The 20,436-nt window shown below is 39.5% G+C and overlaps 1 protein-coding gene across 1 annotated transcript in view; it reads left to right on the top strand.

Moving 5' to 3' along the window:
- Positions 1–1,437: 1,437 nt before the first annotated feature.
- The window catches only part of PBRM1 (polybromo 1), a 137,118-nt gene continuing 118,119 nt past the window's right edge, over positions 1,438–20,436 (top strand). The window contains exons 1-3 of the mRNA XM_006876054.1: positions 1,438–1,575; positions 2,503–2,600; positions 10,732–10,879. Of these exons, the coding sequence (XP_006876116.1) occupies positions 1,438–1,575; positions 2,503–2,600; positions 10,732–10,879 (384 nt within the window). The remainder of the gene's footprint in view (positions 1,576–2,502; positions 2,601–10,731; positions 10,880–20,436) is intronic.

Raw genomic sequence — 20,436 nt, 5'->3', positions numbered from 1 at the left:
CTTAGTCTGCCCTGTTTGATACAAATAATTTGTCTTAAAAATTTTTTTGCTTGTATTTATATAATTCTGATTTTGAAAATTGCTATAGGTAAGGACCTCTAATAAAAAATGTTCAGGGTATTAATTTTAGTTTTATAATTTGGTGGTCTTAGAAAATATATTATTTTAAGTTGAGGTAAAATTCACTTAAAACTAAGATGTATTATTTTATTATTAAGTTAGTGGCACTGTAATGTAAGCATTGGACTCTTCCAGGTGCTCCTCAGGTTCAGGGTCACTATGAGTCAGAACCGACTCAATGGCACGTGACAACAACAAATGGCTTTTTAAGTCACTATGTAAAAGGCTGAGTTTTAAAGCTAAACTGCCCTATATGTGTTGGACTCACACATTGTATTTTTAGCAACCAACCAGGGTAGTTAATGATAATATATCCCTGCATTCCTAAGGCACCTTTTATGCTTTGGAATCTATGGTTTTTAGAATCTATGGTGTATGTTACAGATACACACTTCCTGGAGCTAGTTCTAGAGCTGGGAAGAGGACAGTAATAAAGGAGCTAGTGCACAAATTATTAAGTGCTCTGGAGGCCTAGTAGGACCTGAAAGCTTATGTCTGGATGTTCTTCCAGATCACCTACTGGAAAGATTTCAGCATTCATGGGGATAGAGTACTGCACATAACTGTAAAAGAGGTCAGTTTTCTAACAAGAAATTCAAAGAACACTTTTACTATTTCTGCATATGACAAGTCACATTAAGTGTTTTTCAAGGGTGTATCTTGTGACTCTTGCTTTAATGAATGGAAAAATTAATTTTGATTGTATGTATTTTAAGGTGTATCTAAAATGCTATGAATTAGAACCTACTGGAGGCACTTAACAACAACAGAATGTCATATGGTTAAATGTCCTCTATCCCCAAGCCTTCCTGACTCTTGCAGAGACTGAGAGATCAGTACTATGTACCAATGCACATAGGTTGGGAAACTATGTTGTTATTAAGTGCCAGAGAGTCAGTTCTGACTTACAGTGACCCTCCACAGGGTCTCTGAGGAGTGGCTGGTGGGATTGAACTGCTGACCCTGTACTTCAAACTGATCATGCAGTCCAGTGCTTCTGCTACAGCACTGTACCAGGACTCCTGGGAAACTATAGTCTAGGGTAAATTTAGGGCCAGACATAATTAAGTTATTCAAAATTGGTGGTATACAAATGAGTATATTATTGGTGAGTTTATTGCATCAAAAACAAAGAGGTACAGTGGTGAGATCAAAGGCTTCCATCAGAAATATTTATAGCTATTCTTTGCAATAGATAAAATAGTCTAAGTGATCCAGAAGGGTGATGGTAGGTGGCCAGCTGAGAGTTTGGTGGCAGAGTCTAAATTTAAATATAAGAACATGGTTAATTATTTCTTATAGAAGAAGTTGGATTCCATGGGTTCCAAGAGAAGAAGAGCTACCTCCCCTTCTAGTAGTGTCAGCGGGGATTTTGATGACGGACACCATTCTGTGTCCACACCAGGCCCCAGCAGAAAAAGGAGGAGACTCTCCAATCTTCCAACTGTAGATCCTGTGAGTAATTTGGGGCACATAGTTTCTGTCTGCTTTTACCATGATTCCCATGCACTTTCCTTTAAGGGTTAAAATGCAAAATTCCTTTATTTATCAAAAGTATATATTCAGCCAAATCTACACTGATAGTGTATAATATTGTGAAATAATGAAAAATATCACTGTGTCACTTCATATATTCATTCAACAAATGTGTACCTGTCATGTTCCAGGCATTGTTCCAGTATGTATAAGACTAGCTCATTTCTCACATGGAGCTTAGGTTCTAGTGTGGGAAGCAGAATATAACCAAGTACACAGGTGAATAATAAAAGTATTTTTAGCTAGTAATAAGTGCTGTGAAGACAGGTTTGGGTCATTAGAGCTCTTTTAGTTAGTGTCTTCAGGAAAGGCTATTCTGTGATGGCAGAGCACCATCTCTGCAGTGTCCTGGAGAAGAGTTCCAAGCAGAAGCAACCAGTGCAGAGAGAGAGTGTCAGGAACAGGTTTGATGTCAAGATTAAAGAGAGAACGAGACGGGATAGGTCCACCACCAGAGTGTATATGGCCTTTGTGTAGGCATTGTTAGGGGTTTCTATACTGTTTTCCATGTAGTCTTTCTGTCAACTGGTTTTAAGCAAGAAAGTTATTAGGAACAATAAACTCAAAAGAGACACCACCTCCCCCAAGCCCCTCCCCCCCAAAAAAAACCCCAATCTTATGAATTTGATGAAAGGTACCAAAAATTTAATCAGTTTGTTTCTTATGGATAAGTGAGATGCTAGCTGAATATTTCAGACTTGGGGGATTTTTTTGGGAATTCATCTTTTTCCTTCTCTACTTGCCTTTTTGAGTATGTTTTTATTGTTGAGTGTTAGATCATCCTTATGCCTCTACTGGCTTTCTGTTTACTGTTTTTTGTGGTTTTCTTCCTGTTTTTGTGTGTAGATTGCTGTGTGCCATGAACTCTACAATACCATCCGAGACTATAAGGACGAGCAGGGTCGACTCCTCTGTGAGCTCTTCATTAGGGCACCAAAACGAAGGTGAGTTGGAAGCACATCAGTGTCATGGAGGTATTTGGTCAGGGGTCCATGTTTAAAATGTTTTGGTAAGTGAATTTTCCTTTGGAAGAAATGACTTAAATTTTTCTGAGATCCAGATTTTAGCCTTTGTTGTCAAGATGTAGTGAAGTGATTGTTAAAAAATAATGGTCTTTAAGAGGGCAGTGAAAGTGTAGACTTCATAGTTAAGAGGGATCCATTTTTCAGAATGCCACAGTGATTAATTTCACCTTGCTTTCTAACACTTTTTGCTTCTTACTTTTGGCCTTGGCTTCTATGTTCTAACCAAGCAAAGTACATTTCGGATCCCCATATTTACCCCACATACACCTCCTCATGGAGGCTGCAATCCCTCTGACTAACTAGAGCATCCTTCCTTTCTCACTGTAAAATAATACTGATCGTCCCTTCAAAATCTTGGTAATTAAGCCATTTTTTTCTGAAAACATAAATAGATGTGCCAGGCAGACTAATAATGGTCTCCGAAATAGTCTGTGTTCTCTGTGTCATAGAACCTGTGACTATCAGAAATTGCATGGCAAAAGGAAATTAAGGTTGCTAATCAGAATATCTGTAGCTGGGGAGATGATCATAAATGATACAGATGGGCCCAGTGTAGTCACCTAAAACAAAAACCCAAATCCACTACTGTTGTCAATTCCAACTCATACAGACTTACAGGACAGAGTAGAACTGCCCCAAAGAGTTCCAAGACTGTAATCTCTATGGAGCCATATTGCCACATCTTTCTTCCACAAAGTGGCTGGTAAATTTGAACTGCTGACATTTTGGTTAGCAGCCCAATACTTAATCCTCATTAACACCAGGACTCCTTTGTGTGATCACAAGGGTTATTAAATGGTGAAGAGAGAGGTAAAAGTAAGTGTCAGAGACAGATTTAAAGGTGATTATGCTGCTGCCTGTACAGGGTTGCTATGAGTCGGAACCGACTCCACGGCACATAACAACAACAACAAACACATGCTGCTGGCTTTAAAGATGAAGCAGTCAAGGACTGTAGGCAGCTCCTAGAAACTGGAAAAGACAAGGCAATGATTTATCCAATAGAGCCTTGAGAAGGAATGCAGCCCTGCCGACACCTTGATTTTTAGCACAGTCAGACCTATTTTGGACTTCTGAACATCAGAATTAAAAAATAATTTGTGTTGCTTTACACCACTTAGTTTGTAGTAACTTTTTACAGCAGCACTGGGAAAACAATACAATCAGTTAATTGAAGATTTAGATCCCTTTGGCATTATTAATTACATGTTGGAATCAAACTTCTCAATTCAAAGAACAGAGCCATCAAAGATGTGATATCACCATCCCAAATTAGAGGAGCACTGCTGGTTAGTCATGGCCAAAAAAATAAGGGATTTTATTAAAATGAGGTAGCTATCTCCAGATTTTAGTTGATTTATCAACGTTGTTGTTGTTATGTGCCGTGGAGTCAGTTCTGACTCATAGCAACCCTGAATAGGTTTTCCAAGGCTGTAAATCTTTACGGGAGCAGAAAGCCTCATCTTTGTCCTGTGGAACAGCTGGTAGTTTCGAACTGCTGACCTTGGCAGTTCACAGCCCAATATGTAACCACTACGCTACCAGAGCTCCTTGATTTCATTAATAGCAGTCTTTTAAAATAAATTTCACTTAATTACCATCTGATGAAAGTTCATATTTATTGGTTACCACGTTAGACAATGTTCCAACTACTTTTCAGACACTGATCACAGTTTACAGATTCTCAGAACTCCTAGAAAACTAACCAGGAGTCAGACTCAAGTTTTTCTGATCCCAAAGCCTGTGCTCTTCCCCAATATGTTGTCTAGAGGAGCAGCAGCAGTATCCTGGGGTACACATAACTTCTCCCACTGTACCTATGCTATATCATGCAGCAGAGGTACGGATCCTCTGCTGCCTGCTTTCCACAATGTGTGTATGAACTATTGAAACTTTAACCTAAAGCCCAATAAAATGTCTAAATAAACCAAGTAGAACTTCTTTATTAAAAAAAAAGAGCATTCATATAGGAGGATTTCTTAGCACAGGGTATTGGCGCCTAAGTGGAGGAAGAAAAGTATGTGGGGTGGGAGTGGAATAGGGATGAGTCTCTTGGTGACCTATCATAGGAAGTCAGAACCTGAGTGTCGGGGGGAAAGCATCCATACAGAAGAGCAGAGCTTGAGGAGGAGGAGGATGTCTGTGCAGAAGTTGGGAAGGTGGTCTGGTAGAGGGGATGGGAGCAGAACCTCAGTGGAGTGAGGAGGGCATCACGAAATACTGTTGTACTTATATTTTGCTGTAGAATTATTCCATAGCGATTTTAATGCCTGATTTTTTGAGAGTAGATCACCAGGATTCTCTTTTGGGGTGCTTCTGGGTGGATTTGAACCTCCAACCTTTTGTTTAGCAGTCAAATATTTTAACCATTTATACCACCCAGGAAAGGAGTCCTGGTGGTGCTGTATAGTTAGCACTGGACTGCTAACCATAGGTCAGAAGTTCAAACCCACTATCCACTCCATGGTAGAAAAGTGAGGTTTCCTTTTCCTGTAAAGATTTACATCCTTGTGAACCCTACACAGAGTCATTATGAGTGGAACTTGACTTGATGGTGGGGGTTTACTATTCAGGAACTCCAAATCAGTTATCAAGGCAAGTTTATTCCAACTCATGGCTACTCCATGTGTCTCAGTGGAACCTTGCTCTACAGGGTTTTTAATGGCTATTTTACAGAAGTAGAATTCCAAATCTTTCTTTTGAGGTGCTACTAGGTGGACTTGAACCTCCGATTTTTCAGTTAGCAGCTGAGTGCATTAACCATTTGCACCATCAAGGGATATCCACTGTCTGATACTAAACTCCTGCTGTCAATTCTAATCCAACTCATAGCGATCCTGTATGATAGAATAGAACTGCTCCTCTCAAAATGGGGAGGGGGGCTATAAAGGTAAGAAATGACTGGCTTACAAGCTTTCAAGAGGAAGCCTAGATCGAGAGGGTGTGGAAGAAGTGTAGAATCACCACTGAGTAGTATCTAATCTGTCTGGACAGGGTTGATGAAAGGAGATATGGATAGGTATCTTGTGATACAATAGTCAGTAATTGTTATCAGAATTGATTGTGAGGGTTGGAAATGTAAAGGTAGCTGTTTTACAGCAAAAGGATGGGAGTGACTGCTTTGCAGTTTAGGAGTGGAGATCTGGATCCTGGGACCATCAAGGGAGAAGAGTAGAGAGTGGGACCCTACCCAAAGAAACAGTGACACCAGAGATGGAGGCAGAGAGGATGATGTGGAGAGATGGAGTGGCTGGGGACACTAGACCCAGAGAGGGAGCGGGCTGTGTGCTGACGCTGGGGGGGAGGGGGAGGCAGGGGGAGGGAGGGTACAATAGGATGAATGTTAAGCTAATACTCTCCCATGTAAAGTATCACATAATTCATAATAGAACATTTAAAAAAAGAAAAAAACGGCTCCTTTAGGGTTTCTGAGGTTATAAATCTTTATGGGAGCAGACAGTCTCTTCTTTCTCCTGAAGGGTTTGAATGACCAGCCTTGCAGATAGCAACCCAGTACTTAGCCCACTTTGTCACTAGGACTCTTTACTATTTGAGCAAACCAAAAAATCATTGCCATAGAGTCAGTGATGACTCATAGCAATCCTGTATAGGGTTTCTGCGGCTGAAAATCTTTCCAGGACCAGAAAGCCTTATCTTTCTGCCACGGAATAGCTGGTGGGTTTGAACTGCTGACCTATGGTTAGCAGTCCAGTGCTTATCCTGGCTTTTACAGTCTGAGAACAGAAGTTCAAATAGGAAAGACAGAAAAGTGGAATTAATGTTAGATTAGAATTGGAGATACTGTGTTGTAGGATCAGCACTGGACTGTGACCCACAGGGGCAGCAGTTCAAACCCATCAGCTGCTCCTTGGAAACCCTATACAGGGTCACTATGAATTATAATCGACTTCAGCGGCACTTAACAGCAACAGCAAGCATATGTTTTTATGTGTGTTCATGTCGGTTCCAACTCATAATAACCCTGTATTGGGTTTCTGAGAAGTGGCTGGTTGATTTGAACCACTACCTTTTGGCTAGCAGTCCAATGCTTACCCTTCAGTGCCATACCAGGACTCCAGTATATGCAGATAGGTAGATGTAGAGATGTGGTGTGTATGTTTTCTAGCTCTACCCACTGAGATAGCTTGGGAGCAGCAACACCCCAATAGAAATGAGCACATCTAATGAGTAGATCTAATTTTTGAATACCATTCACCACTAAATGGAACCAGAGTTTCTTGGGAAATAGCTGATTTCATGGACTGGGTCCCTCAAAGTACAAAATGAGCCAGTAACGTCTTGTGCCAGAAAATAAGCAAGAATTCAGAGTGTGATGGGAATATGTCAGAAGAACATAGAAAGGACTCCTACTGGCCAAATCTGGGGCATTTTGAGCATCAAAATAATTAATGATTTTTAACCCTTTGATTAAAATAGAAATCCATGAGTCCATAATGATACAAATTTTTAAATGAGTAAGTTGAACGTTTGATGAAAAATGAGTTTTTACATAGTATAAAGCCCGTAGTGGTTACGAATGGGGCTGCGAACCACAAGGTGAGCAGTTCGAAACTACCAGCAGTTCCACGGGAGAAAGACGTGGCTTTCTGCTCCCGTAAAGATTTACAGCCTCGGAAACACTGTACAGGGTCACTATGAGTAAGAACCGACTCCACGGCACTTAACAACAACAACAAAGCCCTAGTGTGGCACTGCAGGATAATGCACTGGACTGCAAGATCAGTTTGAAGTGCAAGGTCAGTAGTGCAAAACCACTGGTCACTCTTTGGAAACCCTTTACAGGGACTCTGTGAGTTGGAACTGACTTGACGGCACTTGAAAACAAAAAACAAACAAAATACATTAAACTATTCAGGGGTGGTAGCCATTATTCCAGCAGCTTACTCTCAAATGATTCAGGAAAAAGTTCTTTGAAATGTTCTGGTCACTTTTATTTTTGAAGAAAAGTCATATATGTATGAAACGGACTATGAGTCAGAACTAACTCTATGGCACTTAGTAATAGATGTATAAAAATACCTAAAGAAATGACATGCATATTGCAGAGCTTCGTAGCTAAGGTTCTAGGAAAGAATAAAGCCTTAATGCTGTAGACACTGTTTGTATGTGATAACTTGTCACAGATGCTTCTAGAATGGCGCTAACTACCAACCCCTGTGAGAGAACTGAGAAGATCATTTTTTCAGGGGGTTTACTTTTCTCATGGAACCCCAGTTGTAAAAAGCTGGAAATAATAATAATAGACATCCATGAAACCAAAACCTAATTTAAGAAAGTATTATAACTATTTTTGGAATTCTCTTTGTGTCTCTCATTGTCTCCTTCCCCACCAAATGATAACCACTATACTGATTTTTGTGGATGGTTGGTTTGTTTAACAGTTTGAATGTGTATCCTATCCTTTCATCTTTGGTAAGCTCCTTGAAGCCAGGAACCTTTGTAGCTTAGTTGATATTAAGCTGTATATATATAGTAGACCAGCCAGAATGTTCCTTAGAAGTGAGGATGATAAAACTTCATTCATCTCATGTACTTTGGTCATGTTATTATTAAGAGGGACCAGATCTTAGAGAAGGTCATCATGCTTAGTAAAACAAGGTCAGCGAAAAAGGGGAAGACCCTTCATAAGAGTTGGATGAGTACTGTGCCTGCAACAGTTGAACCAAACATAGCAACATTTGTAAGCTGCAGGACCAGCAGTGTTTTGCTCTGTTGTACATAAGATCTTTGTATGTCTAAACATGCTCAATGACACTTGACAACAACATGTAATAAGTTCTTGGCAGTGTTCTATATGCTACTTTGGTGAGAGTAGCGTCTGGGATCTTAAAAGCTCATGAGTGGCCATCTAAAGTGCAGTTATTGGTCTCTCCATGTGCAGAAGAAAAGTGATGAAATTGAAGATGCTTGGAATCAACTAGTCCAGTGGACCAATGGAACATGTGAACATCAGTCATCATGACTCTTAGACTGGGAAACTAGATGTGCCCTGCTACCACTACCAATGGCTCTAATAAGAATCATACTAGAAAACTGCCTTCCAAGACTTAAGACTCAATGGGAACACATGCTCTGATTGGTGACCACGTTCGTCACCGATAAGGGGAAGTGAGGGAAAAACAGCAATGAAGCTACGAGCTAAACCCTACAACGTTCAATAAACTCCTGTGAACCCAGGTGGAGACCTGGTTGTCCAGCAGTGTGGCAAGTTCTGGGGACTCCTGGGCCCAGAGTCAGTGACATAGCCACAGAGAACTAGAGTGGAGAGTGAAGCATCCAGCTGATAAGAAGAGAGGGCATATGCACAAGAACACCCACACTTGCAGATAATACCCACTTGATCTGGCTTCAATGACTGGATAATCAGAGCTCAACTAGAAGAAGAAAGAAGAGGAAAAAAGTCTGATACAATTTGATGACCTTACCTACACCTATGGATGCAATAGCTCAAAAGAGGGAACAGCAAGGATCATTCCCACCCCCTCCATACATGGAGAGGACAGGGATGGGCAACTTGAATATTGGCTACCCAAAATAGAGGGGCTACAAAGGCAAAGAGTGACTGGTTTACAAGCTTTCAAAAGAGAACCTAGATCCAGAGAGTATGGAGGAAGGTAGAATCTCCACTGAGTGTTTTCCAGTCTGTCTAGGCGAGGTTGATGAAATGAAATGCAGATAGGTCTCTTGTGATACAACAGTGAATAATTGTTATCAGGACTGATTGTGAGGGTTGGAAATGTAAAGGTAGATGTTTTGTAGCAAGGAAGGGAGTGATTAACTTTTCAGTCTAGGAGCAGAGGTCCCTGGGACCATCAAAGGGACAAGAGCGGAGAGTAGGACCCTACCCAGAGAAGCAGTGATGCCTGAGATGGAGGCAGAGATGATGACGTGGAGAGATGGAGCATCTGGGGACTTTAGACACAGAGAGGGAGAGGGGCTGTGTGCTGTTGACCAGGGGTGGGGGGAGTGGTGGAGCAGGTTTGTAGTATATACCCTTTGGTTGGTTGATGATGCATGGAGGGGACTGTTACCATGGCAATGAAATGATATAGGATAGGATGAATGTAAAACTAATGTTCTCTCATGTAAACTATCACATAATTTACAATAAAACATTAAAAAAAAAAAAAAAGAATCATACTGGAAGGTCCTGTATAGAGTAAGAGAAAATATACAACAAGACACAATTATTTTTAAAAGAGAATGGGTTTACTGGTCAGAGACTGGGGACACCCAACACTGTGGCCCTCGACTATTCTTCAGGTTTGGAAAGGAACTCATCCTTGTGGTCCACCTTTCAGCCAAGTAGTAGATAGGTACGTAGTGGGGGACAACAATACTAGTAAGATATATTCACCATGGAATGGTCAATTATTGAAGATGAAAAGGGCAACATTGACTTATGGACAAAGTTGAGAAGGAATAAGAAAGAGAAATAGAGATAGAAAAGAAGTGGTATAACTTTATTATTTGAAGGAGATTGTAGTCATTGAAATAAAACAAAGTATAGGATTTGTAGAATGTAAAACTGATAATTTCTTTTACAAATCTTCACTCAATTCACAATAAACAGTTAAAAAAAACATGTAAAAGTCATCTGGTAAGTACTTAGTAGAAAAAGGTTCTGTTATCACTGACAATGAATGACAAGAGAAATTGTTTTATAAGTTTATCAAGCATTTTGAAATATGAATCTGTTTTCAGTCATTATTGAACATCTTCATTTGTATAATCAGTGACATGGGCTTAGAAACTTTACCTTAAACTTTAAACACTTAACATATAAAAGACAATCACAGATAATAATTTAGATTTTTTATATCATTAATACTTTGAAAAGAAAACAGATGCATTTGCTTTTGTTAACTCAATTTTATTTCCAACCATGAGAATACATTTGGTGGCAAATTCTAATATGCTCAATCACTTGGAATGTTGGACATTACCCCAGATAGTTTAGAATACAGCTTTTTCTAGGCTTTGGATTAGTACCATGTTTAAAAAAACCTCCATATTTCAATTATAACAGAAATCAACCAGACTATTATGAAGTAGTTTCTCAGCCCATTGACTTGATGAAAATCCAACAGAAGCTAAAAATGGAAGAGTATGATGATGTTAATCTTCTGACTGCTGACTTCCAGCTGCTTTTTAACAATGCAAAGGCTTATTATAAGGTAAGAAAGTATCAAATTTGGAAGGTCTCCACATCTTCCAAATTTGATATTATCTCACTTTTTAATATGTATTAATCTGGTGGGTGCGTAGTGGTATCACACTGTGGTTTCAGTTTGCATTTCTCATGTGATTAAAGAGGCTGAACAGTCATGTGATTGATTATTTATCATTCTTGTTTATACCTGTTTATCCCTTATACAAAGTGTCTGTTAACATCTTCTGCCCATTTTTCTCTTGGATACTTTATCATTATTTCTAGAAATTTTTATATATTCCAGATACTAATCTTTTTTTGGTTATGCGTATTGCAGATATCTTCTTCCACTATGTAGTTTTCTTTCCAGATCCTTTTTTGTTGGGATGGGAAGTATGTTAGTGAACAGATTTTTTAAAACTTTAATAAGTAGACAAATATATTAATTTTTTACTTTATACATCATCCTTTTAGTGTATGTTCAGATCACCTTTAATGCATCTGGAATTGATTTGTTTGTCTCCTCTGAGATGATGTTGTTAAGTGCTGTTGATTCGGTTCTGACTCATAGCGACCCTGTATAGTGTTTCTAAAGAGTGCCTGGTAGGTTTGAACGACTGACCTTGCCATTACCAGTCCAGTGCTTATCCTACAGTGCCATAGCCGGCCAGGCTTTGTTTTTTTGCCTCCATAGATGTAATCAGCACTTTGACACCGCTATCCTTTCCCCACCTATCATAGCATCAGTGCTGTCATGGTTTACATGTGTTTGTGGGTCCACTGGCAAGTGTATTACTGGGCCACTATATTTCTGTCATAGGAGCACGGTGGCTCTGTAGGATAAACACTGGACTGAGAACTACAAGTTCAAGCCCACCAACAGCTCCATGGTTGAAAGATGAGGCTTTCTCCCACAAAGATTTATAGCCTTAGAAACCCTATACAGGGTTGCAGTAAGTTGGAACAGATTTGATGGCACTTAACATTTCTGTCTTAATTACTATGGATTTATCATTTTTTTTTATTGGTATGAAATTCATCTTGACTATACTTGACACTTTGACTTCCATTATGTATTCTAGATTTAACGTGTTAAAGTTCAACAAGCATGAAATAACTGTTGGAATTGGCTTTTTAGATTATATTGGGGAGGGTTGATCTAATTATGGTATTGACTTGTGATCTATGAATTTGGTATGTCATCGTTTATTTAAAAGTCTTCTCTCATGTATTTTGGAATCCTGGTGTGACGCTTTAAGATAAATATTGCTGCTTCTTGAAACCGCTGTATAGGGTTGCTATGTGCTGGAACTCACTTGACAGCTCTTAACAACATGTATTTTTTAGTAAAGCTTAAATGTTTTCTTTGTAAAGATTCTCCAAATGTTTTCTTAAGGTTTTTCTTAATATTTTGTGTGTGTGTAACTGAGTGTGCAACTCTGTTTTTTAAAGTCTATTGAAAAAGCTGTTCAACCATCACCACTATCTAATTCCAGGATATTTTGATCACTCTAAGAAGAAACTCTATGCCCATTATTCTGTTTCATGACTATACTACATTTTGTTTATCCATTTACCAGTTGATGGGCAACTGTGTTGTTTCCACATTTTTGCTGTGGATTTTATAAGTGTAGTAAGCATGCTACTAGTTGGGTATAGTGCTGAAAATGTATCCATTCAATCTAACTTGTTCATTGTGTTACTAACATCTTTTACTAACATCTTTTATATCCTTGCTGATTTATCTGATGAATTGTCTACTTAGTGACTGAGATATCTTAAATACCTAGTGGATTTGTGTATTTTTCCTTATAAATCCGTTGATTTTTTGCTGTATGACATTTTGAGACTGCAAATAGCATTAGAATTTTGAAATTACTGTATTTTCCTAGTAAAATGAACTTTTTAGCATTATGTAATTGCTCTCTTTATCACTAGCAGTGTTGTCTGTTTTAAAATCTGATATTAATATAATCATACCAGCTTTGTTTTGGTGTTTGCTCAACTTCTTTTTTCCATTCTTTAACTTTCAACTTTTTCATATCCTTTCAATGTTGATGGTATCAGTTAAATGGTAAAACTTACCAAATAGGTAAACAGATTTATGTTTACCTGATTTATGTTTACCTATTTGGTAAGTTTTACCTTTAAACTGAAACATGTCATCTTTTCACAGTTTTAGCAATTATAATTGTTTTTAGATGCATTTCTGCTCTCTGAATTTTTGCTTACCATTCGTCTCGCTTTTTTATGTTGTCTTATTTTTCTTTTTGTCTTCTGTTGTGGTTTTTTTTTTAATCTTTCATCGCTGGTTTTGAGTTATAAGATCTATTGATATAATCTCTTAGATCTAATCTGAGAAATACATAATTCACCTATCAAAGATAAAAGTTAATCATTGTCTTAACTCATCTTCCAAACCATACAGAGCCCTTAGAATAATTCGAGTTTGGTCACTCTTTCTTTATTTATGCCACTGGCATTATGTATTATAGTTCTACTGTAGCAGGTTTTTTTGTTTGTTTGATTAGTTGGTTTTTTTAGACCAGTGGTTGTGCCTTGGATTGTCTCTTGCAAGCTTGAAGACCCCAGGCACTATGTAACTAAATAGGAGAAAGAATAGAATGAGAATCATGTTCTGATGAGCTCCAGAGCATGAAGGGAGAAAGAGAGAAACTTTTTTTTTTTTAACTACTAGTAATAGCTTTATTTTAAGGAGCTCTGGTAGCGTAGTGGTTATGATTCGGGCTGCGAACCTCAAGGTCAGCAGTTCAAAACTACCAGTTGCTCCGTGGGAGAAAGATGAGGCGTTCTGCTCCCGTAAAGATTAGCAGCCTTGGAAACCCTGTGCAGGGTTGCTATGAGTTGGAACCGACTCCATGGCACACAACAACAACACAACAATAGCTTTATTTTAGAAACCATTCAAACAATACTTTATAGTTTTGATATATGGTATGTTTTAATATTGTACAGTTTTGTAATGATGAAAGAGCAGTATTTATACAAATGAAAAATAAGATTCTCATATCTATGGTGAATTGTGGTGTGGCACTGTGGGTTAATATGCTGGACTGCAAGGTCAGTGGTTCAAGTTCATCAGCTGCTCTTTGGAAACCGTATACAGGGTCACTATGAGTCAGAACAGATTCAGCGGCACTTAACAACAAACAAAAATATTGTTGATCAGAACATGTTTGTTTTTGTATATTGCTAAAAAGTTAGATAGATATTATTCATTGTTCTTTACTCATAATTATCTTATAATAATAATAATATATTCTTTGGTAACAGTGCGTTGTTAGTATTAGTTATTAATCACACCTGACCTACTATAGTTCTTTTCTGATAGCTTTTTTATTTTACTTTTTATTGTGAATTGAGTAAAAATTTACAGACAAGCTCATCAGGTTTATGTTCAAGAAATTACATACTTTGTTTAATCTCAATGATTATAATCCCCTCCCAGCAATAACAGGTATTCTACTTATTCCCTGTGGCTCCCCATTTCCTTCTTATATTTCACAAATGAACAGAGCAAAAATATTTGATGGACATATACAAAACAACAAAAAAATATGTTTGTTTAAATGTCATAAAGGCATATTTTGCAATATAGCCTCCTGCACCAGGCACGCATCCTTACTCAGTCCATGGACCTAGAGCCTACAGCTGCTCTCTCTCTCTCTCACTGCTTTTCTAGGTAGGCTTTTAAGCTCCACTCTTGCTCCTCCTTCTTGATGGTCCTGGGACTGTCTGTTACTTAATAGAAGATTTAGTACTTCCCCTATTATTTATGCATCTTCTATAATTAGTTGTGACAATCACAATGTTGCTAACAGTTAATCACAGTTGAACCATAAATCCTGTTACCATCATCCCTACCCCCTTTCACCTGATCCATCTGGAAAAGAGGAAAACATTCCGTGGAGATTCTACCTTAACCTGCCCCCTCTCCCTCCCCCATTTTTAAGCTAAGCACACTCATGAAAGCTTGTAAGCTAGCCACTTCATGCCTTTAGAGCCCCCACTTTTTTTTTTTTAATGCTGCTGTTGTTGTTAAGTGCCGTCGATTCGGTTCTGACCCACAGCGACCCTGTACAGGGTTTCCGAGGGTGTAAATCTTTACGGGAGTAGAAAGCCTCATCTTTCTCCCGTGGAGCGGCTGGTAGTTTCAAACTGCTGACCTTAAGGTTCGCAGCCCGATTCGTAACCACTACGCTACTGTATTGTGAATTATGTGATAATTTACCTGATAGTTACATCAGTTTCACATTGATCCCATTGTATATCGTTTCCTTGCCATGGTTACAATTGCTTCCATGCATCATCCATCAACCAAAGGGTACACCCGCAAGTCTGTCCCCCTTCCCCCCCCAGTCGTCCGCATATTGCCCCTCTCCGGGTCCAAAGTCCCCAGCCGCTCCATCTCCCCACATCATCGTCTCTGCCTCCATCCCTGGGATCACTGCTTCTCTGGGTAGGATTCTGTTCTTTGCTCTTCTCCTTTGATGGTCCCAGGGACCTCCGCTGCTAGACTACAAGGTTAATCACGCCCCTTCCCTTTACCCCAAAACGTCTACTTTTACATTTCCAGCCCTTACAGTCAGTCCTGATAACAATTATTTGCTATTGTATCACAGGAGACCTATCTGTATCTCCTTTCATCAGCCCCCACTAGGCAGAATGGATACTACTCAGTGGAGAGTCTGTCTTGCTCCACGCCCTCTGGATCTAGGTTCCATCTTGAAAACTTGTAAGCCAATCACTTCTTGCCACTGTAGCCCCCCATTCTGGGTAGCCAATGTCCAAGTTGCCCATCCCTGTCCTCTCCGTATGCAGAGGAGGTGGGAATGATCCCACTGTGAAGATTTGTTCCCTCTTTTGAGCTATTGCTTCCATAGGTATAGGTCAAGTTCATCAAATTGTATCAGATTGTTCTTTTTTCCCTCTTCTGTCTTATTCTGGTTGAGCTCTGATCATCCAGTCATTGAAGCCAGATCAAGTGGGTATTATCTGCAAGTTTGGGTGCACTCATGCATGTGCCCTCTCTTGTCAGCTGGATTCTTCACTTTCCACTCTAGTCCTTTGTGGCTATGTCACTGAGTCTGGGTCCAAGAGTCCCCTGGACTTGGCACACTGCTGGCCAACCAGGTCTCTATCCAGGTTCACAGGAGTCTATTGAGCATTGTAGGGCTTAGCTCGCAGCTTCATTGCTGTTTTTCCCTCACTTCCCCTTATCGGTGACGAACGAATGTGGTCACCAGTCAGAGTGTGCATTCCCACTGAGCCTTAGTCTTAGAAGGGGGTTTGCCCTGAGGGGGACCAGACCACTTGTCTTGATGTCTCCTGGTGAACACTTGTTTGTTCTTGTAGTAGTCAGTCCGCCTGCCTATATTGTTTTGTATTTTTCCTGTCAGTCTTTCTTTCAGGAAGTATCTTCTGTTCTTCTTGCTACTCCAGGCTGACCTGCTTGTCCTTTCAAGTGGAAATTTCCCCTCAGAGGATTCTGGATGCAGTTCTGGATTCCACCTGTGATCTTGTGTAATGCAGAGGCTCCACAGGAAGCCTCCTTCGGTGGGCACATTATAGCCCTATTTTAAGTATTCCAATCAGTTATAGGGAGAAGACGGACTTACAAGCTATTCCTTTCTCTTACCCTCCACTGCCTATTTTATAGCGGTATGCCAGGGAAACCAAGATTCAACAGGCAGCCAAGCATCTTAACATTATTTCCCTTTTCCCCATTCAAACCATGTCTCAATCTCTGTATTCCAGAGCCCTGTTGTTCCAAGGTTTTGCATACATCATTATTTGCCTCTGTCCCACTTCAGCTTCACATTCATCCTATCTCGTATTTCATTTCATTGCAATGATTAAAATCCCCTGCGTGCATCATCAAATAACAAAAGGATACACCCCACGGGCCCATTTCCCCCCTTCCCCGACTGTCAGAAAACAGCTCCTCTCCCTCCCTGATTCTGGTGTCCCCAGCCACTCCATCTGTCCATGCCATCATAGTCCCCCCACCATTTTGGGTCTGGACAGTTTCCAGCCCCCCACCACCACCCCCCACCCCAAGGTATTCCAGTTAGTTGTAGGCTGGAGATGGGCCCACATGTTTTCTGTTGTGATGTTTCTGGTTTTTGGCTGTTTTGCCCCCACCCCTCCCCGAAGTGTCTATTTCACAGTGGTAGGCAAGGGAGACCAAGATTCAAAAGACAGCCAAGCATCCAAACATTATTCCCCTCTTTTCCCCCTTTCGAGCCATGCCTCAATCCCTGTATCCTGAAGCCTTGTTATTCCAGGGTTGTGCATACCTTGTCATTTACCTCTGTCCCACCTAGCCCATGCGAACCTGCCCAACCGTTCTCCCTTCTGCCTTGTTCTCTTTTTTCTCCTCCCCCTTCTTGTGTATTGCCAGCCTTCTTCCTCCCTACCCCCAACCCCACTCCCAGGAGAGCCCCCACATTTTTTATAGCCAATGTCTAAATTGCCTGTCCCTAGGACTTCTGGTGTGGTGCTGTAGGATCAGCATTGGATTGTGAACCACAAGATTGACAGTTCAAACCTACCAGCTGCTCCTCGGAAACCTATACAGGGTGGCTGTGAGTCTGAACCTACTTGACAGCACTTAACAACAATAACAATTACTGTAGTACATTGAGAAAACAAGCTTATTCTTTGATATGCACAATCTTTCCAATCTGGTTGGAATTTTGAGCAACTGTATCGTCCATAAACAAAAGTCCAGTTCATCAAACTGTAGCAATTTACATTTCCTCATAGTATCAAACATTTTGCCCATGTTTCAGTAGTTCACACATCTTCCTAAACTTCAGACCAGCCAGCCCTTTCTGTTTTCTCTCTCATCTCAAGGTCAGCAGTTGTCAATGGAACATGGCTAAACTCAGCCTGTTGCTGCATTTCCCCCACTCCCACTCACGGTAGACCCAGATGGTCACCAGCAAGCATAGTAGGCTGTTCGTGGATTCCCTTTAAGTTTCCATCCTCGAAGGGGGTTTTCTTGATGGGTTAACTTCTCTTGCCTTGATTCTCCAAAGTGAACCGTGGGAGTCCAGCTCTCACAGGGTCTCAGGACACCAGAGGAGACACGGAATCTGCGAAAACGAAAGTAATCGAGGAGCCTCCGCTTAGTTGGCTGATGGAGCTCTCTTTTTTTCTCTGCTCCGGCTCAGCAAGTCTTTATTTTTATACTTAAAATTACACAGTACATAAATGATTTGATACTTTGATTTTCCCTTGAATTATTACACAGTTTTAATCATAACATTCCTTCACTCTGTGATTAGATAACCTTAACAAAAGTATTTCTGTGATGTCCAAACTGACCTTTCCATATCCTGTTCATTTTTCAACTATTGAACATTTTCCTTTTGATATCATCTCCTCTCCTACATAAGTGATAACATTGTTTCTTCTTATTCTCACTAAAAGATCAAGTTAAACCTTACACAAATCATTTCCACTTATCAGACCCCTGATTACATCTTCTTAGTATTATAAGTTTCTATTAATTGTCAATGCTTACAGTACTTTATTGTTTCTACTAGGTGATTATCAATCTTCTATCCTACATACTACGCTACTATTTTCATAGTAAGAGTATTACTAACATCTACTTAATTATTTGGTTTTTCTAAAGTATTCATTAAATTGCTTAACCACAGTGTTCTGTTTCTTTCTTTTGAAGCTGTGAGGCATAAGGCCCAACCTGGCTAATTGCTGCAGGAAATGTAGATTATAAAGTTTAGACCATATATCACTTATGTTCACTATTCTCTGACTATTTACGTAGGTGCCTATATATAATAGTGGGGGTTTGTGGATTCTGGCTGGTAATTGATTGTGGTGAGGTCTACAGGGGTCAGTCAGCTTTAGTTTGTTATCTGCTTTTGTGATCTCATAAATGCAGTTACTTTGTACTTAGGTTTTCTGTGAACGGGAGTGGCTCATATAATCCCCTTTGAATTCAACCCACTGAAGCTGAAACAATTGTTGCCAGACCGGTTTCTTCCTAAGGTCTGCAGAGCTCATAGCAAAAGCTGTGAATATGGCAATATTACATATTTTTACAAGTGAATTCAGAGTTATCCTAGAGAGGAGATAGAGGTCAGCTTCTGAGATTCATCTGCATTTCATGATGTTTCTCCTTCTGCTGGGACTGTGTCAAATAGTAGAAGCGAAGCTGCTCCCTGCAGCGAACAGCTTAGTTGAAATTCAGACAGTCTCCTTTTTTGTCTGCAGGTCTGTCTTTCATTAAGAATCTTGTGTTCTAGCAGTTCTGGGTTGATATGCATGTGTTTTCAAGAGGGAATGCTGCAACTCAGGTTCTGGGCAGGGCTCAGAAACCTAAGGCCCCCCCATATTCTCCAAAGGCTTAAAAAGAAGCCTGTTTCCCTGGACAAATTCTAACTCTCCTTTTAGTAAATCCAATCATTTAATAGGCTGAAGATAGGCTTACAGACTTTCTGTAATCATAATTCTCAGTATTGATTTCTGTAACATATAGATGTCTATTTTACAGTAATAGTCAGGGAAAACCAATATCCACAAGACAGTCAAACACATAAACATTTCCCCTCAACCTTTACACATTTAGCCTATGTCTTAATCCATGTATCTACTCAAAAAACATTGTTGTTCCTAGGTTGTCTATAAATCACTGTTTACCTCTATCCCATTTAGCCAAGCGTACCTCTCCCTAAGTCTTCTCCTATCTTCCTTGTTTATCTACTAACTTCCCTCTTGTGTATTGCCCTCTCCCTCCTTGTTTATTGCACTCCCATCTCCCAAACTGACATGCGTTTACTCTCTAATCAGTACCTTCCTTTCCCTCCATCAAAAAATGTTTATTTTAGTATGGAAGCTTTTTCTTTTACGATAATGGTCTCATACAATATTTGTCCTTTTGTGATTGGCTAATTCACTCAGCATACATTGTGACATTTTTTAATTACACAAACCAGTACTATTGTTTTATCCAATCAGTATTTAATTTTGTTCACAAATTGACGACTTTATTCTTCATTTCTTTATTGCTGTTGAGAAGTCAAATGTCAGCCTAATTGTAGCTCTTTCAAAGTTACCTGTCTTTTCTTTTGATGTTGTTTTTTCTTGCTTATTTCACAGTTTTGCTGTATATCACCACTTTTCTAGTTATATGTCTAGATAGATTAGATATATGACTTTTTGTTTATATCATCTGGGAATTGTTGGGTTTTGTAACAATTGCAGTCTGGAGAAAACTTTAAAGCTTAGGCTCATCTTGCTTTGAAAACGCCTTCAAAGTGAATGTTGGCTTTAAGATTTTGATTGCCTATTTGAGTTTCCAATTTTATTCTGTTTTTGCTTTTTGAACATTTATTGGTAGCTCATCATGCATGCATTTTTTGAAGTTTTTAGTTTTTTTTAGTATTACACCAAACATCTTTTTTTTAATGTTTTTTGTGTGAATTAAATGATGGTTTTCATGGGAGAACATTAGTTTTACATTCATTCTATCGTTCATTGCCATGGTTACAGTCCCCTCTATGCATCATCAACCAACCGAAGGGTATA

Source organism: Chrysochloris asiatica, unplaced genomic scaffold (genome assembly GCF_000296735.1).
Source record: "Chrysochloris asiatica unplaced genomic scaffold, ChrAsi1.0 scaffold00350, whole genome shotgun sequence".
NCBI classification, from domain to species: domain Eukaryota; kingdom Metazoa; phylum Chordata; class Mammalia; order Afrosoricida; family Chrysochloridae; genus Chrysochloris; species Chrysochloris asiatica.
Note: the sequence above shows the minus strand (reverse complement) of the source record. Positions and strands in the feature narration are given on the sequence as shown.